This window comes from Penicillium canescens (genome assembly GCF_028828765.1).
Source record: "Penicillium canescens strain IBT 15451 chromosome Unknown utg000005l_segment0_segment0, whole genome shotgun sequence".
NCBI classification, from domain to species: Eukaryota; Fungi; Ascomycota; class Eurotiomycetes; order Eurotiales; family Aspergillaceae; genus Penicillium; species Penicillium canescens.
Window position 1 is genome coordinate 178,875 of NW_026703967.1, and position 20,227 is coordinate 199,101.

Below are 20,227 nucleotides of genomic sequence, written 5' to 3' on the forward strand. Positions count from 1 at the left end.
ACACCCGCAAATTAAGGCCAAAGCAAGTCCCAGGAAAAGGAAAGGTGAACACAGAACAAATACACGGGGGAGGTCCTCGGTGATTTTGGTCGTGACTCGTAAGAATCGTAGCTTCTATATATGTCCAGACGGAGAGTCAGGGGGTGTAGAGAGAGAGAGTCGATATAGACTTAGTCGATTGAACGGGAACAGAGAAGCAAAGAGGACTAAGAATCACAGTCCGTATGCAAGGCGACATTCAATCCGCTGCTCAATGACGGAATAGATAAGAGTGAAGATCACCGTAAATCATCAAGATGCAATGCAAGGGGTTGATCAGTTACGGCCCACAAATGCAAATGTTCAACACCCGCAAGCCGGGCATGACGCTAAGATATCAAATGCAAAGGGGATGCCAGGCGTGAGTGGTCATGTATTGGCAGCTCAGAAACTGAAGAGTCCGCTTCGCTTCTTGCCTAATGGATAGACCACCAAAGCAGCCAGGAAGAGACCGACAGTAGTGCCAATAGCAACTTGCACCATACCATATCCGATATCGAAGACGACGCCATAGCTCTGGGTCTTCGCCTCATCAGATGAGAGGTTCTTTGCTGCGTCGACGAACCCCTGCGTTCCATTATTGACAACCGCGTAGGGAGACCGGGTCATCTCTTCTGCAGAGGTAATACCCGATATCAGAGAGCCACTAGCTGCAAGACCAGAGGGAACGAGGACGAATATCGCTGGCAACATCGCCGCAGCGGCAAGACCGTGTCGCAGACGACTGTAGAAATTCCCCATTACACCAATGACAAAGGCGCCGAGGGCATTGGAAACCTGAGTATTGGAGTAAAAGCGCTTAGCGCTGAAGTAGTTGACCACGTAGCCTGCCAAAGAGATGACCATCATAATAGGGATTTGGCGCCACTTGGCACGGTTAACTATTGCCAAACACACAGTGAACATGATCACGAATGGGAACCGTTGAAGGTACTCATTGCGGATGGGACTGGCAGGGCATGTGTATGCAGTTGAGGCTTGCGAGTCGAGTAGTCCGTACACTGCTGTGCCGATTGTAATTCCGAACCCGAGGAACAAGGAGTAGATAATGGCATAGACCATGCGGACGGATCCAGCGATGATACTGCGCGATTGGAGCTCGAGACTAGCACAAAGTACCGTGTATCCTGGTAAGATGAGGGCGATTGCTGACTGTGCTAGAGCCGAGAAGCAAAAGAGAGGCTCGCCCTGGAACCTGATGCTTCCAAAGGCACGGGCGAGGAAAGAGGTCAGCACTGCAGCTGAGATCTCGAACACGTTGGAATATAAGCTCGATTTTGGCGACAGAATCAACTGCAGTATTCCAAGAAGACAGCCTAGCAGAAAAGCGACAGGGATATCGATTGGTCGGGCGTCGAAAGCGAACGGTCCAACTGATGCACTAGCACAACCGTGGGCGAAGATGAGGAAAAGGATGTGGAACTTGCTCGGCTTATTCATCACCTCATCCAGCCGTTGGATTGCCTCTTCAACCCCAATGATATCGTGAATGACCTCTTTGTAGATCTCATGGACATCGGCCAGCTTCCCCAGGTCAATTCCTTGACTGGACCGGACAACCTTGACTTCAGTTGTGTGTGTAGAAGCATCATCGAAGGAAATGATCATACAACCAGGAATGTACAAGAATTGGCCATCGATCTGGATGACACGGGCTGTCGTTCGCATGTACTCCTCCAACCGATGTGTTGGAGCTCCATACTTCATCAGAGCACGGCAAAGACGAATAAGATATCGTTGCCGAGACAAGAGCTCAGCAATATGAACTGTGATGTGAATCTCATCTTCGAGGTGAGATTTAGGCCGGGAACGACCACCTAAGCTCGGAATTGCAGCGCCGCTGCTGCGGGACCGCGTAAGCATCGCAAAAGGCGAGCTAGATTGGTGGGAGGATCCAGCCACGGAAATGCTGGAGCGAGCAGAGGACTTCTCATACCACTTCTTGGGTGGCTTCCAGACAGAGTCTGGGGACAAGCCACGTCCACTGTACTCGGACATGCTCCCCTGTCGAGAGCGCGAGTGATCATATCGACCACGACCATGATCACGGTTATGATGAGAGTGGTCGTAGAGCTTGAGTAGTGACGAGAGAATGCCTCCGCGGTACTGAATCGGCCGGTCATAGGATTCGGAGTCTCTGTCTTCGATTGGGGTATCCTGACCAGATAGAGACGGAGCACGAAGACGAGTCAGGAAGTCGAGGTCTCGGGGTGACATTTGTCGTAGAATATAATGTGCTTTAGAGATGTGCGGTGTTGATCGCCCGTCTAGGAAGGCCGATTCATTGTCATGTATTAAATCGTCGAAGAGTTGTTTCTCAGGAAAAGAGATTATAGGAGACTTATCCCCATCTTCAGCGAATGCCGCCTCAGTAGGAGTGGAGGCGATTGAAGACAAAGATCGACTTTGCTTCGGACATTTTTGAGGACTGAGAAGGGATGCGAGGCGATGGGCCTTTTCATGTGCGAAGTAGATAGCCCCCTTGACATTCGTACGCTCATGGAGCTCCCCTACAGTCCCAAAGCTGGTCCTGGTGTTGATCGTCAGGCTAGTGACATCTACTGACGCGCAGGTGAGGCCATCGGCCCCTAGGGGCACCAGTGAGGGGCTTGGGGAGCTCGTTTCCTGGATAGCTGGAATGTTGGCCGTGGGTAGTGGTAGTTGCGGCAGCTCACAACCCCTTCGGTAGAGTCGGGAGTCGATCGCTGTGGGTTCGCTCTCGGATTCGCAGGCGAGTTTCAACTGAGTCTGAGTCGTGCAGGGAATGCCTGCATTCCAATGCTTGTCCCGTGCGCCATTCAGGCTCTGCCGAGACAACTTGTCAAAACTATAACCGGGCAGCGAGGCACGCAAGCCTGATGTTGGTTTAACGTCAGAGGTAGAACGGCGGGAGGAGATCGGAAGGTCAAAATAACCCCCGCCATTTGGGTGTTTTCCTTATTTTCTTAAAATAAAAGCTTCTTATCACTTGGTTACTCAGTGGAGCTCACAGGTCTCTTCGGTGACCGAGCTTTTAGAGAGCAGCACGCGCTGTAGCGCTAACTGTAACCCGGCAACAGTCAGATATGTGAGCTAACTGGGGAGCTTAGCCTGATAGCTTCAACTTCATAGAGAGAAAGAGCCGACTTTGTTCAATGCAGAGCATAGAAAATTCGCAATCTCTAGAAAAAAAGCACAAGACTGAAAGAAACCCACACACTGTGAGGTTTCTTCGGAAAGGGGGTCAAGATCGGCGGAAGACCTGCGAGGAATGAGAACTATGTCACGAGTACATAATGATAGATAACAGGATACCGTATCGGAAAATAAAGACGTCTGCAACCTCGGAGGAAGGGGTTTGTGTGCCGGGGGGGGGAGAGTAGACTGATATAAAACGAACATAGATTATAGTCCGGGAAGGGTTTCTCTATTTACGACGTTCTGCGCTTGAAAACAGTAAGAGAACAGACTTTTCCGAGTTTGTTGGAAGCACACGGACCATATCAGGAAGAACTACAGACACAAGGATGGATTGGTGGGATTTCGTCGCCATGATGATCCCGTGTAGCCACGAAGGGGCCACTTCCGCGGGCTCTCCTGCTTTCGTTTTTAGGGTTTTATTTTATTTTTGCTTTTTGCCACGGTAGACCAGCTGGCAAGTTTGACGACCAGAGTAGAGGATGGGTCAAGGTATGTCAGGGCGCAATGGTTTACAATAGATACGGAAGACCTCCCTTGGTGGGTACTTTACGGGAGATTGACGCGTTAGTTGAAATAGACCCAGTTTTTCTGACCTGAAAAAGGGTGATTTGCATCAGGGCCAAGGTTCTGGATCGTGGGATATCGACACACATTACAAGATCCCGACCGTTGCGAACAGACAAGTCCCAAAGGGTAGAGAAGGGAGCCGAGCTCGTTGAAGAGACTAGTTGGTTCCACAGGCCCATGAGGTATCACAAAGTAGCCAAAAGAGTCTCATGGCCGTCAAAGGGGTGTGCTGGTATCGGGGTATGGTTGAAAAAGGATCTTCAAGATCGGAGGTAGAAGTAGATCAGTGGAGCAACCGTTTTTCTAGCCTTCCATGTTGACTCAGTGCTGCATGGTGTCTGACATGCTCTCTATGTTATCTCAAGCGTATCTGTAATGTAATTGGGAACTGGTCCAGCCCCTTGTGTGCCTTTGACATGGGAAATCACGCGCAAGGCGAAACATCGTCATGCATGCAAGATGCCCGCAAGATACCTGCAAGATACCTCCTTATCACTCGACCAGTCGAGAACGATAGATCCCAATCTATTCCTTACCCACTTGCATAGTCCACGTAACCCGATTCTCGGGATCGCTCTGGCCTCGCACTCGGGGATCCGAGAATACCTCTCCTTTCCGACCGGGACCTTAGCACCGTGAATGTCCATAGCGTGCGTTAGCACACGGAAGACGTCCGAAACCCGAGTTGGCGGCTAATACAAGAAGGTTGAAGAATTTTGATCAGTCATGGCCCAGTATAGGTACTGCAGATGATGAAGTTGCACCAATATCCGGGGAAATTGTTTGCGCTGTTCACTCCAGCCATTCTATGGCCAAATCCGTCCCGTACTCAAGAAGAAAGTGCAACAAGCACACATGCACTCCTGGCTCAATGCAAGACCCTTCCTATTATGGCAAGATCGCCATGACCTTTTTGCTCGTCATTGTGTGACCCAAGGTTACTTATCTAGGAAGTAGTTATTACCATGTGAATGCTATTCAAGCCCTGGATTGAAGGAGTTTTAGAAAATTAAGCTTACCGTTGTGGCTGTCTCTGGCCATCCCAGTTAGGGACAACCCGGAATGGATTTCCTATGTGGCAATCACAAGGTAGTTAGATTGGCTGCCATGCAATGTGACTTATGAAACCGTTAGGATGGTCACAGATGAAATTAAGATGGGTTGTCCCTAGAGTCCTGTTAATGACGGTATGCTTGGAACGATCTATCATATGTTTCTCTTCCTGGGCCAGATATTTTATATCAAGCCGAGTGGCAAAACACTCACGTCTACCCCAATTTTGTTACTTATCTGGAGTTGCCCGTACGGGCCGTACCGTACGTCAAATCTTAGATATAATTGAAGCTTTATCCCATCGCTGTACCACCCACACAGTTTGTCTTTACCTTCTCCTTCATTGTTTCAGGATTCTAGTCCTATCCTAGCATTTCCTTCGGTAATAGCTCAATCATAGGTAGGAAACTCTTTGCTCAATAAGACAATATCACCAAAGACAAACGCCGCAAACATTTAGAAAAAGCGAATATGTTTTCAGAGCGCAGGCAAATAAGGATGTCATCCGAGATAAAGACAAGAGAATACGCCAAACCAAAAAGATATCCCTATAGCATATCGGACTTTAGAACCAGTAGCGCCTCACACGGACCTTCCAAACTCCCACGAGAGCGGAACTTTATAAGTCCCATTTCCTGTTCCCATCCTCCCTTAGGACTAAAAGGATTTTGTCCTATACTCCCATAAGTCCCGTGGGTCCCCCACGTGAGCAACGCTTCTCATGGTTGTAAATTAGCCTGTCAAATGTGCGAACTAGCTGACAGACAAAAAGGATCCTTCTAGGGGAGAAGAATAATTCTGTACTTTGCAGTCATTTATCCCTGTGCCCGAAAACGAGTTGTACACTGGAAGGGACCTTCGCACCGTACTGCACTGTACATACAAGACATAACACAGTGCCAGAGAATGAGTATTTTACTAATTTCATTCATGCACCATGCGCTATAGGATATTGTCGACAACAAAAGACTCTAATACTTCGGACTCATGTAACGGAATCCATGCTTCTTCTATTCTGAAATGCCACTTGGTATATTACCATGATCTCACACGTCAAGCAACCATTGTCGAAACCAAAAGACGGCTGAGTTTTTTGCCCTTTCCATCCCCTTTCTTTCCGCCGGATTATTAGGATCCCCACGAGATGCAAAAGCATGTTCGAGACCTGGGAAGTACTGATAGTCATATGCTACCCCTTGCTTCGGAATCGTTTGATTGCTGAATGCCTTCAGCTCATCTGTAAACATCGGGTCAATCTCGGGGGCCAGAATTTGCACTGGCACCGTAACTGCTTTGATTTCGCATTTCTCCAGGAGAGAAGGATGAGCAGTGGAGATGCAGTCGACAAGGCCACTGTTTCCTCCCAAACGAAATGCAGCCCACCCTCCATAGCAAAACCCAATTGCTCCTATCCGTCTGTGCTGAGAGCGGAGTATCTTTGCGCATTCGATAACCTGGGGCTCTCGGATGTGTTTGGCGTTTCGCTCCAGGAAAGCCGGGAGATCAAGTTTATCCCACTGAGTCTGATCTTGCAGGATATCCAGTGGGTGAATCTCGCCACCAAATCTGCTAAAATGATGAGTCATGTGTCTCTCGACTGTGTTGGGATAAGAAGGCGGGGGGGGGGGGGGGGGGGGGATTTTATATTACAGATCAGGTATGTAAACTGTAGCCCCAACCTCCTCAGCGTAATGATCTGCCAGAAGCCGAGTGTTGGTGAAAGTCCAACCATAAAGATCGTGCAACAGTAAGATTGCTACTTCAGGGCTTGAACCCGTCATATAACAGTCTAGACCCGCAAGAGTCGCCTCTCGCCCCTTAGGCTTAGCATTCCATTGAAAGCCTCGCAAGCAGCAGTCGGACATTTTGGTTACCGATGTAGAACGGGTAGTATTGGCACAGGAGCATCAATAGTGTTAAAAGCCACAAGTCCAAAACCGATGGGAAATTATTTAGTCTTTAATGAACGAAATCCCCCACTTTAATCACTCAACGGAATCAGTTCGGAGCTTGTATCTTACCGAAGGCCGAAAGATTATTAAAGAATGATTTAGACCTATCCACTTTCTTTCATTGCTCGGGAAAGGATCGAATGATCAGCAAAGTGTCTCTGAGCGACACTAAGGACTCAATGGCCCTCTCCACGGCCCATACGAGAAGGGGCAATCCGCGGATATTCCTCAATACTTGCTAAATCCGAAGGGTCCGCATCCACTCTGTCACAGCTTTGCATCAATTCAAAGCCCCGAGTTCACCACTAGCCAAATCTCATTAATACCAGTCAAACTTCTGCTACCCCCTGAAGCGGAGCGTTTTTGATATTGTGCTGCATGGCAGGGACCCCTCACATGGGACAATAATATGGTCGGAAGGCCTCGGAGTCAAGGGTGCGAAAATTGTCGGAAAAGGAAAAAGAAGGTAGAGGACTATCTATTGGCCGGGCTGTTGCGCCTTTTTCTTGTCGGTCATTTACTGATCTCATAATGACCATACTAGTGTGGAAGAGAAGAGCCCAAGTGCATAGCCTGCGAGAAAGCTGGCTGGATCTGTCCGGGTTATCTCCGCCAATGGAAATTCGTCGACCAGACTGATGCCATGGCAAAGCTCTACTCTAAGAAATGGTATATTTTCGAGGAGAACTACCTTGATTGCTCGAAGACTCCCTCAAATAGCCAAGAGACTGTGCTTTGGGACTTAAATTTGCACTTGGTGGGTGAGAAGATCTCGTCCGTGTTAGTCTACTTGCTGGAAAATCCCCGGAGCCAGGCAATCTTTCCTCTCGCATCCCACGGCAGCTTCTATTCAATCATCCCTAGTCGGTTAGGTCACAATGCGGCTTTGGACTCAGCTGTTTCGTGCATGTGCAACGTCTTCATACACTTTATGTCAGGACAGTCGAAAGCCACCGCCGCGATCATTGAAGAATATGTAAAAAGTCTGCAAACGCTGCGCGGTGTGCTTGACAACCCGCGGTTACGACGGCATGCGGAGACGCTGTGTGCGTCCATAATCCTACAACTATGCGAGGTTTGGGCGACCCTTCCACATTTGCTGAAACTCGGCAAACCTGATTGTTCATGTTTGACCTTAATTTCTCGCAGCTTCTGTTGAATAAGGACTTTGGCCAATGGATTGATCTTTGCCAAGGGTCGAAGCGTCTTATCGAAGAACGTGGACCTAACGGATTCCCAGAACAATTTGAAAGGGAGTTGCTTGAATCGCAGCAGGGTTTCATTGTCAGTCTCACAAAGAAAATGGTGCTGGCTTCTCTTTCTGTGGAAATAACTGACGCAACCAAAATCGATTCTCTAGTTGATACATGATACTATGGAATACCAGCCGTCCTTCTTGGCACAGCCGGACTGGCGACACCTGATGGACAACTTAGACAACGGGATCGCAGTACGACTGCAGCTTTGCAGCCAGTTGTTAGATGTACCAGTGCTTTTGGCGGAAGCGTCTAGTGTACTGGCACGGCAACTGACTAGAGCAGAACCTTGTCTGTTTGAAATCAAGGACATCACCAGTCGTATGCTGACCCAGCATGACAAGTTCGAAGCATGGTATCTCGAACAGAGATGGCCACGACCTATCGATAACACATTGTCTGACTCCACTCAGCCTCTCTACCCAAATCTTCTTTACGCTGTTTTCGACTTTTTGTCAAACTTGATTCTCATCGTGATGGAAAGGGTCTACTACCGGCTGATAGACTTCCAACCAGTCATACACCGACAGGGGTCTGCTATATGCCCAACTGCTCGTCATCGAGCAAGACAGGAGCTTATGGATGGAGCAATATCATTTGTGAAGAGGTATTCGAGAGCCGCGGCTAAGCCAATTGAATATGAAGCCCAACGGCTAAGAAATTCTGGTCTGGCTATCAAATCACTTTGGTAGTTTTCTTTTAACAATCAGGATATGATTTGTAAGTTTCCATGATTGGAACCTAGGAGCAAACAAAGAACATGACTCTTGCATTATAGTCATAAATATGGAATCTTGATATCACCTTGCGTGGAGCCAACGGCTAACCGTGGTTCTTCCGGGACTAGAGAGGTCATGGAGGATCAAGGAGCGCAGGCCCCCCTGGAAAGCAAACAGCAATTAAAATCCCAATTTGTAGAAATAACGAGACTCCATCTTGTGCTGGGTGCCTCACATGCTTTATAGCCGTCTTCCTGTCCAACAAAGGTGCTTTAACCTCGACATAGGCATCTTCAGGCTTGGTTGGAGAATCCGTGTTCATTGCAACCTGACTGTCCTTCTGGAAGGCGGAGTTGCCTGTAGCTAGACTATATATGATGTGTGATGATACGTATTCAAGTTTCAGTCAACGAAACTTGCGTTGTTGTATAATGTGTGGACAGCGAATAGCAGGGAAAAGTTGCTTCAGCCGGATTTACTATCTACTAAAAAAAACTAGCCTTTCTAGTGTATAAAATTACCATGCGCTAGTCTTCTCCAGTCCGCTGCAAACTTTCAAGGCAATTCCGAGGAGTTTCTGAACCGCGAGCTTACTGCCACATGGTCTCACTGGACTATTGGAAAAAGTGACGGATCATGCCTATGTGCCTGTTTCTCCTTGTCAGTTCCGATGACCGACAGCCAAGGCTATTGATTAACGGGGATTTTAACCTAATGTCTGGTCCCAAGAAAGCAGCTTGAAAGTGATTGGCCATTATTCTCCGCTAGAGGAGCGGAACCTGCAGGAGATTCTCGGATTAGCAATGGTTTAAAACCATGAGGTGGTTTCTTTTTTTTTTTTTTTTCCTTTTTTGGAGGATGAGGGCCTATATTCGGGCGGAGTTAACACCAGAAAGCGAGCTGCATACTCCAATAGTGTAAATTAGAAATCCACTAAGTTACTCAAAATACTTATTTCCGACAGTGGAGCTAGATTCCAAGATGGACCCTAGCATTTCTATTCCGCTAGGTTATGATTGGCCGTAGCGCAAAATAAACCATCAGTAGCAAGGGATCGACAGTATGAGAGAGCGCCGGATACTGCGATTGGTCCAGTAAGTCGAGCAAAAGAAGAAAGGCATGTCTCATCACGTCGCAGCAGATTTGTTGCGGGAAGTCTTGTCCTTTTCTTTTCAAAGAGTGGGGTTCCTAGTTTCTTCATTTCCTGGGTATTTAAAGGTCTTCAAACCATCCAAGGGTTTGGCTCTATTTGTATTGTGTTGCATATTTACCCATCATCTATCTTCAAGATTTGCTCTCAGGACCATTTTGAGAAGCAGCCATGGTACCGGAAATCGCGATTGTTGGCGGTGGACCATCGGGTCTAGCACTCGCCGGTGTCCTTGAACAGTACGGCATTGACTACGTCGTTTATGAGCGAAGCCGCGAGGATGTTCCGCCTCGCGGGGGTGTTTAGACATACATCGCAGCAGCGGTCAAGTTGTCCTCAAGGAGGCCGGATGCTTCGAGGAATTCAAAAAGTATGCGAGAGGGGGCTATGCCACCATCCATTGGCTTTGGGACTATGAAGGCAATAAGCTTTTTCCCTTCGGAGAAGGACGTGACTCGCCTGAGATTGATCGCGCACAATTGAAGCGAGTTCTGCTATCATCTGTCCCGAAACACAAAATACGCTGGTCGGCAGGCGTCCAGAGCTCAAGCAGGAATGAGAATGGAGAGGTCCAACTGAACTTTACCGATGGCACAACGACATCTGGATTCAAGCTTGTAGTTGGTGCCGATGGTCTACGAAGCAAAATTCGCCATTTGGTAAGATAGGCATTTCCGAAAACTTGATTGTCTTTTAACTGTCTTTAGGTGACCGCAGCGGAGCCTCAATACGCTGGCATGGTATTTCTCACGCTGTTCGTTCGTCCTAGCAATTCGTATCATGCAGATCTTGAACAATTGGCAGGACAAGGACCGATGATAGTCACAGGAAAGCGTAAGAAGATTTGGATTCAGCGCCAGGGCGATAGTCATTATAGGGTGGACTTCGGGTGGTTAGGGCCTGAGGACTTCCCAGTAAATGGAGAAGTTGACCTATCCGACGAACAAGCGGTGAAGAAATATCTCCTCCGGGACGAGCATTTTGGAAGGCATATGCCATTAGTGCATGACCTGATTAATGCATCAGAAGGCCCTTTCCGCACTTGGCCGCTGTACTATTTTCCAACCGAGCACCTCAACTGGCAACCAGCTCCCGGCGCCACATTGATCGGAGATGCGGCGCATGTGACCACCCCATTCGTCGGCGATGGTGTCAATTTCGCAATGCGTGACTCGCTCATTCTTGCGCAGAAGCTTAAACAATTCGGAGTAAGCTCGCAGGCTGTCGCGGAATATGAAAAGGAAATGTTCCCGTATGCCATTGACGTTATCACAAGGAGTGTGGCATCTGGAGAGTTGTTCTTTGCTGAGGATAGCCCCAAAGGCTTCATGAAGATGATGGCCTCTGATAAGCCGTTAGTTCGCTTTGAACTTGACTATTGAGCTGTCAAACTTAAGGGTTCGAACCATGATTTTGCCAAGTACTGGCTTTTCAGCCCACAGAAAGATCTTCGTCCACCCCATTGTTGTTTTAAAATTACTTTTTAGACTTCTGTTGAGATAGAAAGCAATATCAATTGCACCATGCTCGTGTTTTGAGAAGATCAATAAACTTCTGGAGTGAGCTGGTTCACCATATCCAGATCCTTCTGGAAACTCAAAACCTTTCCGTTGCTTCTCGGGTGAACCTTTACAAAATATACTTGCTCTTGCAAAATATATGTACATATATATACGATGTTGTTGCCTTGCCTGGCATAGAAGTCATCGAAGCAAGGCGGACAATTTTTAACTTGTTTCCGATAGGGGGTTAAGGGAGATAACAGGTGGGTGGAACTTTGTTTTGAAATTCGGTGCTTTGCAGCCATTGGAATGGATACACTTTTGTGGCATAAACGGTCTCAAATCTAACGGACTCTGCTATAACCTCAAGGTGCAAAGTTTGCGTCATTCGCCTGAGGGGCTCTTCAATCAATCAATCAATCAAAGTTCTATTAACCTGTTGGAGCCTAACTAGTATCGTAATGGCTATGCAGGCGCTTCTATCCGGTTGAAGCAAGAACTCGTGTCCGTACGCCTGATCATGCTCCAGTACAAAAAGTGAGGCTGGTTCTCAAAGAGTGGGAGCACCAGCCCGTACATGTAAGCCAAACCCATAAAATCCATACAAATCGCAGTACAAATGAGAAATTCAACGCTAATAAGCAATGAATATAAAAATGAGCGCGTGGATGCACCCCCACCTCTCCAATTTCCTCTCCTTCTCACGAGACATGTACACACCTCCGCATCAGAGACCATACCTAGTAAGCACTAGGCAAGATCAGACCTCGTTCTCTGACATCCTCACTTCTTCCTCAATTGGGTGGTTTGTTATTCATTGCCCATGCGGGCACCGTATATTCGAATAGCTCATCGAGGTTCTCTCCACCCTCGACGGTGTTGGCAAGCATTGGTGAGTGCCCAGCGTCTTCGGGACTCTGCTCCATGACCTCTAGGTTCAGGTCTTCAGCTTCATCATCGGACTCTTGCTCAGCGTGTTGAAATTGAGCAAGCAGGCCGGTTTGGTGCATGAATTTGGCAACGTAACGGGTTGCCAGCGGGTTCGAAACAATGTTGTCATAATTAGACATATCAAATGGCCCAATTGCGCGATGCAACTGGTTGAGGGGCTCTTGCACTCACGAGTAGTGTACTCCGAAATGCCCACTTGGCCCAGCCCAAAATTATTGTTGTTTGTAAAGCAACACTTCCTTTTCTGAGCAACCCAATGTGTTAACACAATTCCTAATTGAGTTGAATCGTATCTAGTAAACACCCTCAAATATTAAGTATTCAAGTCACCTAGGTATGGAAAAGGCCTGGATCTTCTTGATGACGCAGGAACGTACTGTAGGTCTTGAGAGTAAACAGGGAGGAGGTGCGTGCTGAACGCCTGACACAGGGGCGACATAAAAGCGCTTTTTTACTGTTTAGCATAAACTCTGATGATCAGCAGTGCTTGTAGAAACTATCAAGCCACGTACCGTTGTGTCGGCAAACAGAGCAGACTCAATACCCCCGATTCGAGCCTTGAAATAAACTTGTTAGCGTCCAGCCGCAAGATCAGCCTACTGAACGATTTGCTCCGAAGTATGGTAAGTTTTTGAATGATGCCAATTTGGCAATCCTGTACGAGAGCAACTAGCTCGACTATCTCTACAGTGCTGCATACTCGATAATAAATGACCCACACAGCAGTATTGGTGAATGGATATGGGGCAAGTTGGTCCCACAAGCTCTGGAAAATGGAAGTCTCAAGTCTAAACCGGATCCTTTCACTGTGGGGAGTTGGTCCAAAGAAATTCAGCATGGAATTGATCTGTAAATGGTGTGTGCATCCGTTAAAAGAGGGTAATCTGTTCTTGGAGCTCGAAAGGCGAATTGGATAGTATTGAATGGCTTAGGCACTGGCCTTCAGTAGGACGGATTTCATTGTTTAGGCTTTACGCACACTTGGCAAAGATTTGAGGGTTAATAGAATAGAAATGGTCGCTGAATCTTCCTTGTTGCCATCAAAGTCGAATCAACAATTTTGGTAGCTTCGTAAGCATTCACTACTCTGTTAGTCCATAATTGAGTATCTGAACTCAAATCGTGTCTAGGTTCTCGGTTTAATAAAGCCCCGCGTAAGCCAAAGAAGTTACATACTAAATAACAATAGGACCAACTAAAATGGAATTGGGTTCTTGCTACAGACGGGGTTTGGATGTTCACATAGACTCGACCATGGAAAGAAACGGGAACGCTAAATGCTGACAGACCCCACCGAGCTTAAATTAATCGGCCAATCATTTCATGAAGCACGGAGCCATCAATTGCTTGGTTGTCTATTTCACGGCTGACAAATAGAACCCATTACCTGTTACTTTGGGAAAACCTGTTACTTTGGGAAAATGCGGCACTGCTGTACATCATCGGGTTAGCTAATTTCGCGGAGTTTGCATAAACCCATTCGAGGGATTTTCATGCGAGGGACGAGCACGGAATCCACTAACCGCTCTGCATGGAAATTGGAGGACCGGCCGTGGAACTATTTTCTTAGAACTAAATTACATTGCCTGGGTGAGGCAACGTTGTTCATTTGTCATCGTCTTGTTTGTGTTTCATAAGACATTGCGTCATCGCCAGAAGGAATATTCTTTATAGAAAGACTCACGCAGATTACTTGGCATAACCTTCACTTCCATTAGACTCCATCTATCACAGCAGCCCCACTAGGCTTAACGCCACCAAATTATAGCTGACATAATGGGAATTGGCTCTTCCTGAATCTACGTTCATATGGCAATTGTTAGCCTTGATACCAACATTGTTGTGCTTCTTCGTTCATGCCAAAGCACAAATACCTGCATATATTTGCCGAGAATCGGTGCGTATTACGGTTATTGACCGCATATGAGCCAAATTCTCTGCAATCTTCGATCAAGAAATCCTGGGAATAGAATTTAACTTTAAAGGGAGAAAATCTCATTCGAGCCGCTAGCCCGAAAATGTAGTGTGGTATTTTCTTGTGAGCGTATGGTTATGTAAACCCGCGATATATAAAGACCCTATCAGTGAACTCGAGTCAAGTTATCATTCGTAAACGTCCAATATTGTCCAAGCAATCATCCATTCAAAAATGTTACTATGTCCAACCCTCCAATACATATTGTGGCTCTGCACTCTCTTCCCTCTCTCTCTCGCCTTCCCATGGCATGCTACCACAACCTACGCCCTTACTGTGATCAACAGCGTTGCCCAGCCACCGACCTTTGAAAACATTGCAACCAGACACAACGGCCAACTTCTATTGACTTCCACTGCCTCCCCAAAACTCTACCAGGTTGACCCATTTCATAAGGATGCAATGATAAGCGTTGCTGATATCCCTTATTCAACCGGATTGCTTGGTATTGTGGAACTGGAAGAGGACATCTTCTATGTGGTTAGCGCAAATCTGAGCTCCCCTATCGAAGGAGTCCCAAGCTCCAACGCTGTCTGGAAAGTCGACATGCGCGACCACGGTTTGTCTTTCGGGTCGAACAAGACAGCAAAGACAACGACACCTGTTTCACTCGTGGCCAATATCACCAGAGCGCAATTGCTGAATGGCATATGTCGATTGGCACACCAGGATGAGAAATCACTCTTGATTGCAGATTCGCAGGCAGGGGTAATCTTCAAACTGGACGCGCATACTGGCTCATACCAAGAAATCATCAATGACGACGCCCTCAAGAATTCCCCCGGGGGTTTACAAGTTGCCGTGAATGGGATCCATGTGCGAGGTTCACATCTGTTTTTCACCAACCTGAACAAGGGCATATTTGGCCGGATACCTGTCTCTTTATCCACTGGCTTACCTACCGGTCCAATTGAAGTTATCATTGATGGTATACATGGCGATGACTTTGTCGTTTCTTCGGATGGCCAAAGTGCATGGATTGCGATGAACGGCGGCCAAAACTCTCTGCTCAAGGTAGATATTCCTGGGAAAAGTGCGCAGGTTGTTGTCGAATCATCCTATCTGGCATCAGCATCTTCTGTATCGGTAGGTCGAACTCTGTTCGATCGGGACAGTCTTTATATTTCCTCCGCAGGGATATTTAATGCTGCTCCTGGATCCAATCTTACGGTCGCTGGCGGTATTGTCGCAAGGGTCGATATTAGAAAAGGTAGATAAGTAGCTCCTTCCAGTGTCTCCCAATTAGGTGCCAGGCCGATGAATACGATATGGGACAAGAGGCCTGTTCCATTTTTATTTGTTTCACATACCTACCTGGTATTTTGTATTTTAACTTCATTTTGTTACATGGAGCATTACTGAACCAAAATAGCTAGTAAATCGAGAACATAGACAGGATCTAGTCTCAGATACCTAATAGTTGGTCCACTAGGCAACAAATGCCTGCTAAGCTACCTTGATCGTTAGTTCAACTTACGCGGCAACAGGGGAAATTCTAGTGCCCATTGTTTTTATGTGCTCAATAACTTAGTCAAAAGTTGCAGCATGTACATAATGCCCAAGGAATCAAAGTTGTCCAACTGAAGGCCAGTTTTCTAAGCCACTCTAGACCACCCAATTCGCGACTCTACATCAAACACTCTAGGCTATGACTTCGACTAGTTGCCGACTGATGTGGTTTTCTTTTTGTATGATGAAACAAGGCGAACCCAGGCGGTGGCTGCGCGGACCGGAACAAACGGGCGAAAGTCGGCCCGGTTTGGGTTGGACCCGTGATTTGCTGCGAGTGGAGTCGTCATTGGCGAGTACCTGCATTGATTATCTGCATTTGCCACAGGGATTATAAATTTCCGTTGTCGCAGAACAAGAACTTATGGTAAAGTGGAAAGGACCCCATAGACAAAAGGCCACAACCGCAGATTTCCCGTTTTCTCGATCGATGATTTTATAATCCAAGTCCAACAATGAGTCAACAAGACCTTCTTGTACAACCTACGACCCACCAGCTGGTCGCTAGGCCAGAAGATGATTGGACTGGCATGGCTGATCCGAAGGAGAGGAAGAAGCTTCAAGATCGAATCAACCAGCGTATTCTTCGTCAGTCTCCTCACCGTGCTCGCTATCAAATGTCATTGACTGACTGTTAACTTGATGCTCTCCTGCTTAAAGGACAACGAAAGAGGGCTGGATACTGGCAAAATAAGTGTGCTTTACATACACCAAGAGTTTCAGCAGATGCAGGCGTGGTTCCTTACGAGCCACTGGGCGAATGGAATGCTCCGCGGCCTCACTCTGGCTCCCATCTAGCCATCTGCTCTTGCAATCCCAATTTCATGGATATCAGCTCTTTCACAGCTTGCAAACCGGACTCTGAACTAACCGAGCATTTCATTCTTCATTTCTCTGCATGGATGCATGGAGAATATCTCAGAGGCTCGCCTGGCACAGAATCCCTGCTAAGCCTGGTCCAATTTAACATAACACGCGCTCTAGTGGCGAATGCGAAGACCCTCGGCCTCACCACGCGACTTATGTCTCGGCAAGCCCGATCTCGCTTTGCATCTACGGGCGTCGAAACCACATTTATCGACTCTTTGCCTCCGAGTCTGCAGCCGACCATTTTTCAGCTCACCATTCCTCACCACCCCTGGATCGATCTCTTACCTGTGTCCGACCTCCGCGATAATCTTCTACGCCGGAGCGCGGACTCATACGATGCGGCTCAACTTTGTCGCGATATGAGAGGGTTTCAGCAAGTGGCTGGCGGAAGGGGAGGCGTTACTGTATGGGGACAGCCGTGGGACCCGCACGGCTGGGAAATTTCTCCGGCCTTTGCGCAGAAATGGCCGTGGGTCGTCGAAGGGTGCCAGAGTCTGCTTGAGTCGACAAATCATTGGCGAGGCACTCGGGGTGAGCCCGCTTTGCATGTCTGGCATGGCACAAGTCTCAGTCATGATGGCCCATCAAGAATTCAGGAAGTGGTCGAACAGGAGTAGTGATTGATTATGCGCTTCAGATCGAACCCATGGCCAGTTGTATTCTGAGATAAACCTCAACCCCTCCATGCATGGGAACGCTTGGACTCAACTATACTGATTGGGAATAATCCCGCCCGCGCTTTTGATTCTGTTATTATTAATAATTAGAGGGCATATATTCCTAAAACTGCGTGGAAAGTAGGTGCAACACGCCTAGGTACGCGAGATTACTGGCGACAAGAGAGCATGGAGAAATATGGAATAAATGCGGAGTTACCGATCCAAATACTTGAAACAGTCATAGTAACAGAACCTTTCCGTTCCCATAAACTGCTTGAAAAAGGAAATGTCTCCCAAGCCTCGGAGCTGGTTGATTCGACTAGGTAGCCAGCAGTGTTTGGCTTTTTGGTTCTACAAAGGTACCTGGAACCACTTTTGAACACAATGATTAGCATAGTAGTTGTATTGAATAGCGTCTATTAAGAATAGATAACCAGGCGGCAGTGTAACCTTGCGTAGCTCTGCCAACTAGTCTACCAAACAGAATACCCAACGGCCGTATTTGATGTGAACAATACCTTCCGAGTACGTGCAGAGCTAGTGAATATTCTTTTATGGGAAAGCACCCCCAAGAAGCCGGGGTATGCGCATGAAATTTTGGAACCAGTAGGGTCAAATCACCCGAGACTTCTACTATGCTTGGCCTCAGTTTTGTCTCTAACAATCAAGTCTAATCTTTGTCTAACCTTATGATCCTTGCCCCCAACGCCATTTAAGTTCAGTCATTCTTTTCAAAAGCACTGTACCTGGACCTTCTAGCCGAGCTCTGTCCTAACAACCACCGTGTCAAGATTCTGCAAATTTCGACTTTTCCCGTAACATAGAACCATATCTATAAAGGAAGAATATTCCAAGAATTCCAAGGGTGCTAAGCCCAGCCAATAGGCTTATTCCACGGGCGATACCCAAGTTGATGAACATCGGCTGCGCATACAAAATAGAGCCACAGGCCATTGCTGAGCGGAAAAAGTCGTTGGCCGCGAATAGTGACGCTGCATACTTCGGGTATGACATTGGAACATAGACAAACACAGACTGCAAGACAACAAATGCAGATCCGCTGTATATCGTAATTCCGATCGTGGGCACAATCCAATGGATACGTGGGTTTGCAGTCCAACCAAAGAGAAACAGTCCCGCTGTTGGTCCAAAAGAACCGACCAGAGCAGGAACGAGACGACTCTCTTGGGGTTTAGCTGGGCCACGTTCCAGCCTCGGCATAAGATAGAACCGGAGGTAGGCAAAGTATGCCAGAATACCCAGTAAACAGGCGACGAAGATGCAGAGGAAAACGAGCCCAATGGTGCCCTGGGTGAAACCGTACATGGGAATATACACCAGAGGAAACACTTCAAAAAACTTTCAAATTATTAATAAGCGTGGTGCGATTTAAAAACAGGAAAACGTACCGAGTAATAGATCCCATAAACAATAGCTGTGTACAGCTGTACGAAGAGAATAGCTGGGTCCTTAATAGAGATCTCGAGCGGTTTGATAACCGCCTCTATCGCCACAGCAAGGGGCTTAAGCTCTTTTTGATCAATTTCAGATTGGGACATCAGGCGATGTGATCCCACCAGTGACCGAAGATGCCGTGCTCGGCGACGTAACAGAGTAGGTGTTGATGTCTCCGGGAGGAAGAGAAACATCACTGCAAAGACCGGTGCGGCGCCCCATAATATCTCCCATAAGGACCATCGCCAACCAATCTTATCCACCGCAAATCCAGATAGCAGCGGACCAAGTGCAGGACCACAGTACGCTGCTGTCACCCATACACTGAGGGCGAATGGAAGATACGTAGCCGAGTATATGTCTTGCATTGTAGCACCTCCGGTGGCTAGACAGGGGCTGCCGAAGAAACCTTGCAGGAAGCGAAGGACGAGAAGTCCAGCAAAGTTTTCCACCATTGGAAGAGGAATGGAAATTATCACGAAAAGGAACATCGTCACACAATATACAGGCGATCGGCCGATCGAGGGTATTTCAGATAGTGGCGAGAAGATAAGAGGACCGACACCGTACCCAAGGACATACAAGGACAGTCCAAGGGAGGCGGCAGTGATAGAAACCCCGAAAAGCTCTGTAATCTCCTGTTCCGAGTATGTGTAGATCGCCGAGCCGGTATAGACAATGAAGGTATAAATGAAGATAATGAAGGAAACAAAAGTCTTCTTGGTTTGAGTCCAAGCTTGAGGGTTGGATGGGTCGTCGATCGTGTACCAGTCAACAACAATCATGCCGTCTGCTGTTTCCTTGGGAACAATATCTTTGTGAATTTTCTTCGCGTCCCATTCCTGGCGACTTGAGGGTTCCCCCTGATATCCGGACGGACAAGATGGCGAGTTGCTTTGGCCACATTCATTGCAAGATGGCGGGACGTTGATATCCAATGACTGTGATTCAGACTTGCTGTATTTGGAGAACGCCTGCTTGTATGCAGGAGGAAGAGCGAAGTCGATCTTTTCTTCAGGGTATTGAAACAGTCGATTCCGGCTAAGCCAGCGAATCAGTTGCCCTACTGGGGCTTCACGAATCAGGCTAAGCATCAAGAAGGAATTGTCTGCGGGTAGTTCTTGCTTCTCAAAGGTCCGTTTGGATGCATGTATCAATAGAAAGAACAAATGAGATGTCAGGTACAGCGGCGAGTAAGTAGCTGTGCCTTTATAGTCGACTATCGGAATTAACAGGACAGTATTCCGTACAGTTGAAGGGAAAGAGAGAAAATTTCTGCATGGAACCTCTAATTAGCCCTGAAAAATGATTTCCTTACTTTTAAAACTGTTCACTATGGTACCAATCAGGGGTTAAGTTACTCTCGGATTTAAGTGCTTCAGTCCGTCCG

General features: G+C 47.4%; 7 protein-coding genes across 7 annotated transcripts; 4 read left to right on the forward strand and 3 right to left on the reverse strand.

The window, feature by feature from the left end:
• Positions 1-423: 423 nt before the first annotated feature.
• Positions 424-3,571, reverse strand: N7446_007691 (threonine/serine exporter family protein; the record flags this gene model as incomplete). The annotated part of the gene is made up of 3 exons (XM_058516436.1): positions 424-2,894; positions 3,030-3,111; positions 3,518-3,571. 3 exons carry the CDS (start codon positions 3,569-3,571, stop codon positions 424-426), a joined length of 2,607 nt encoding a protein of 868 aa, XP_058370082.1.
• Positions 3,572-5,885: 2,314 nt separating this feature from the next.
• Positions 5,886-6,704, reverse strand: N7446_007692 (dienelactone hydrolase family protein; the record flags this gene model as incomplete). The annotated part of the gene is made up of 2 exons (XM_058516437.1): positions 5,886-6,405; positions 6,490-6,704. 2 exons carry the CDS (start codon positions 6,702-6,704, stop codon positions 5,886-5,888), a joined length of 735 nt encoding a protein of 244 aa, XP_058370083.1.
• Positions 6,705-7,200: 496 nt separating this feature from the next.
• Positions 7,201-8,739, forward strand: N7446_007693 (Zn(II)2Cys6 transcription factor domain-containing protein; the record flags this gene model as incomplete). Its single annotated transcript, XM_058516438.1, has 4 exons — positions 7,201-7,299; positions 7,336-7,866; positions 7,941-8,075; positions 8,179-8,739. The coding sequence occupies 4 exons, from the start codon at positions 7,201-7,203 to the stop codon at positions 8,737-8,739; spliced, it is 1,326 nt and encodes a 441-aa protein (XP_058370084.1).
• Positions 8,740-10,087: 1,348 nt separating this feature from the next.
• N7446_007694 (FAD-dependent oxidoreductase) lies at positions 10,088-11,298 on the forward strand (the record flags this gene model as incomplete). Its single annotated transcript, XM_058516439.1, has 3 exons — positions 10,088-10,214; positions 10,247-10,575; positions 10,624-11,298. The coding sequence occupies 3 exons, from the start codon at positions 10,088-10,090 to the stop codon at positions 11,296-11,298; spliced, it is 1,131 nt and encodes a 376-aa protein (XP_058370085.1).
• A 3,220-nt stretch (positions 11,299-14,518) lies between these two features.
• N7446_007695 (uncharacterized protein) lies at positions 14,519-15,562 on the forward strand (the record flags this gene model as incomplete). Its single annotated transcript, XM_058516440.1, has 1 exon — positions 14,519-15,562. One exon carries the CDS (start codon positions 14,519-14,521, stop codon positions 15,560-15,562), a length of 1,044 nt encoding a protein of 347 aa, XP_058370086.1.
• A 746-nt stretch (positions 15,563-16,308) lies between these two features.
• N7446_007696 (DUF3425 domain-containing protein) lies at positions 16,309-17,340 on the forward strand (the record flags this gene model as incomplete). Its single annotated transcript, XM_058516441.1, has 2 exons — positions 16,309-16,441; positions 16,838-17,340. 2 exons carry the CDS (start codon positions 16,309-16,311, stop codon positions 17,338-17,340), a joined length of 636 nt encoding a protein of 211 aa, XP_058370087.1.
• An 828-nt stretch (positions 17,341-18,168) lies between these two features.
• N7446_007697 (MFS transporter) lies at positions 18,169-19,931 on the reverse strand (the record flags this gene model as incomplete). The annotated part of the gene is made up of 2 exons (XM_058516442.1): positions 18,169-18,741; positions 18,792-19,931. 2 exons carry the CDS (start codon positions 19,929-19,931, stop codon positions 18,169-18,171), a joined length of 1,713 nt encoding a protein of 570 aa, XP_058370088.1.
• Positions 19,932-20,227: the final 296 nt, after the last annotated feature.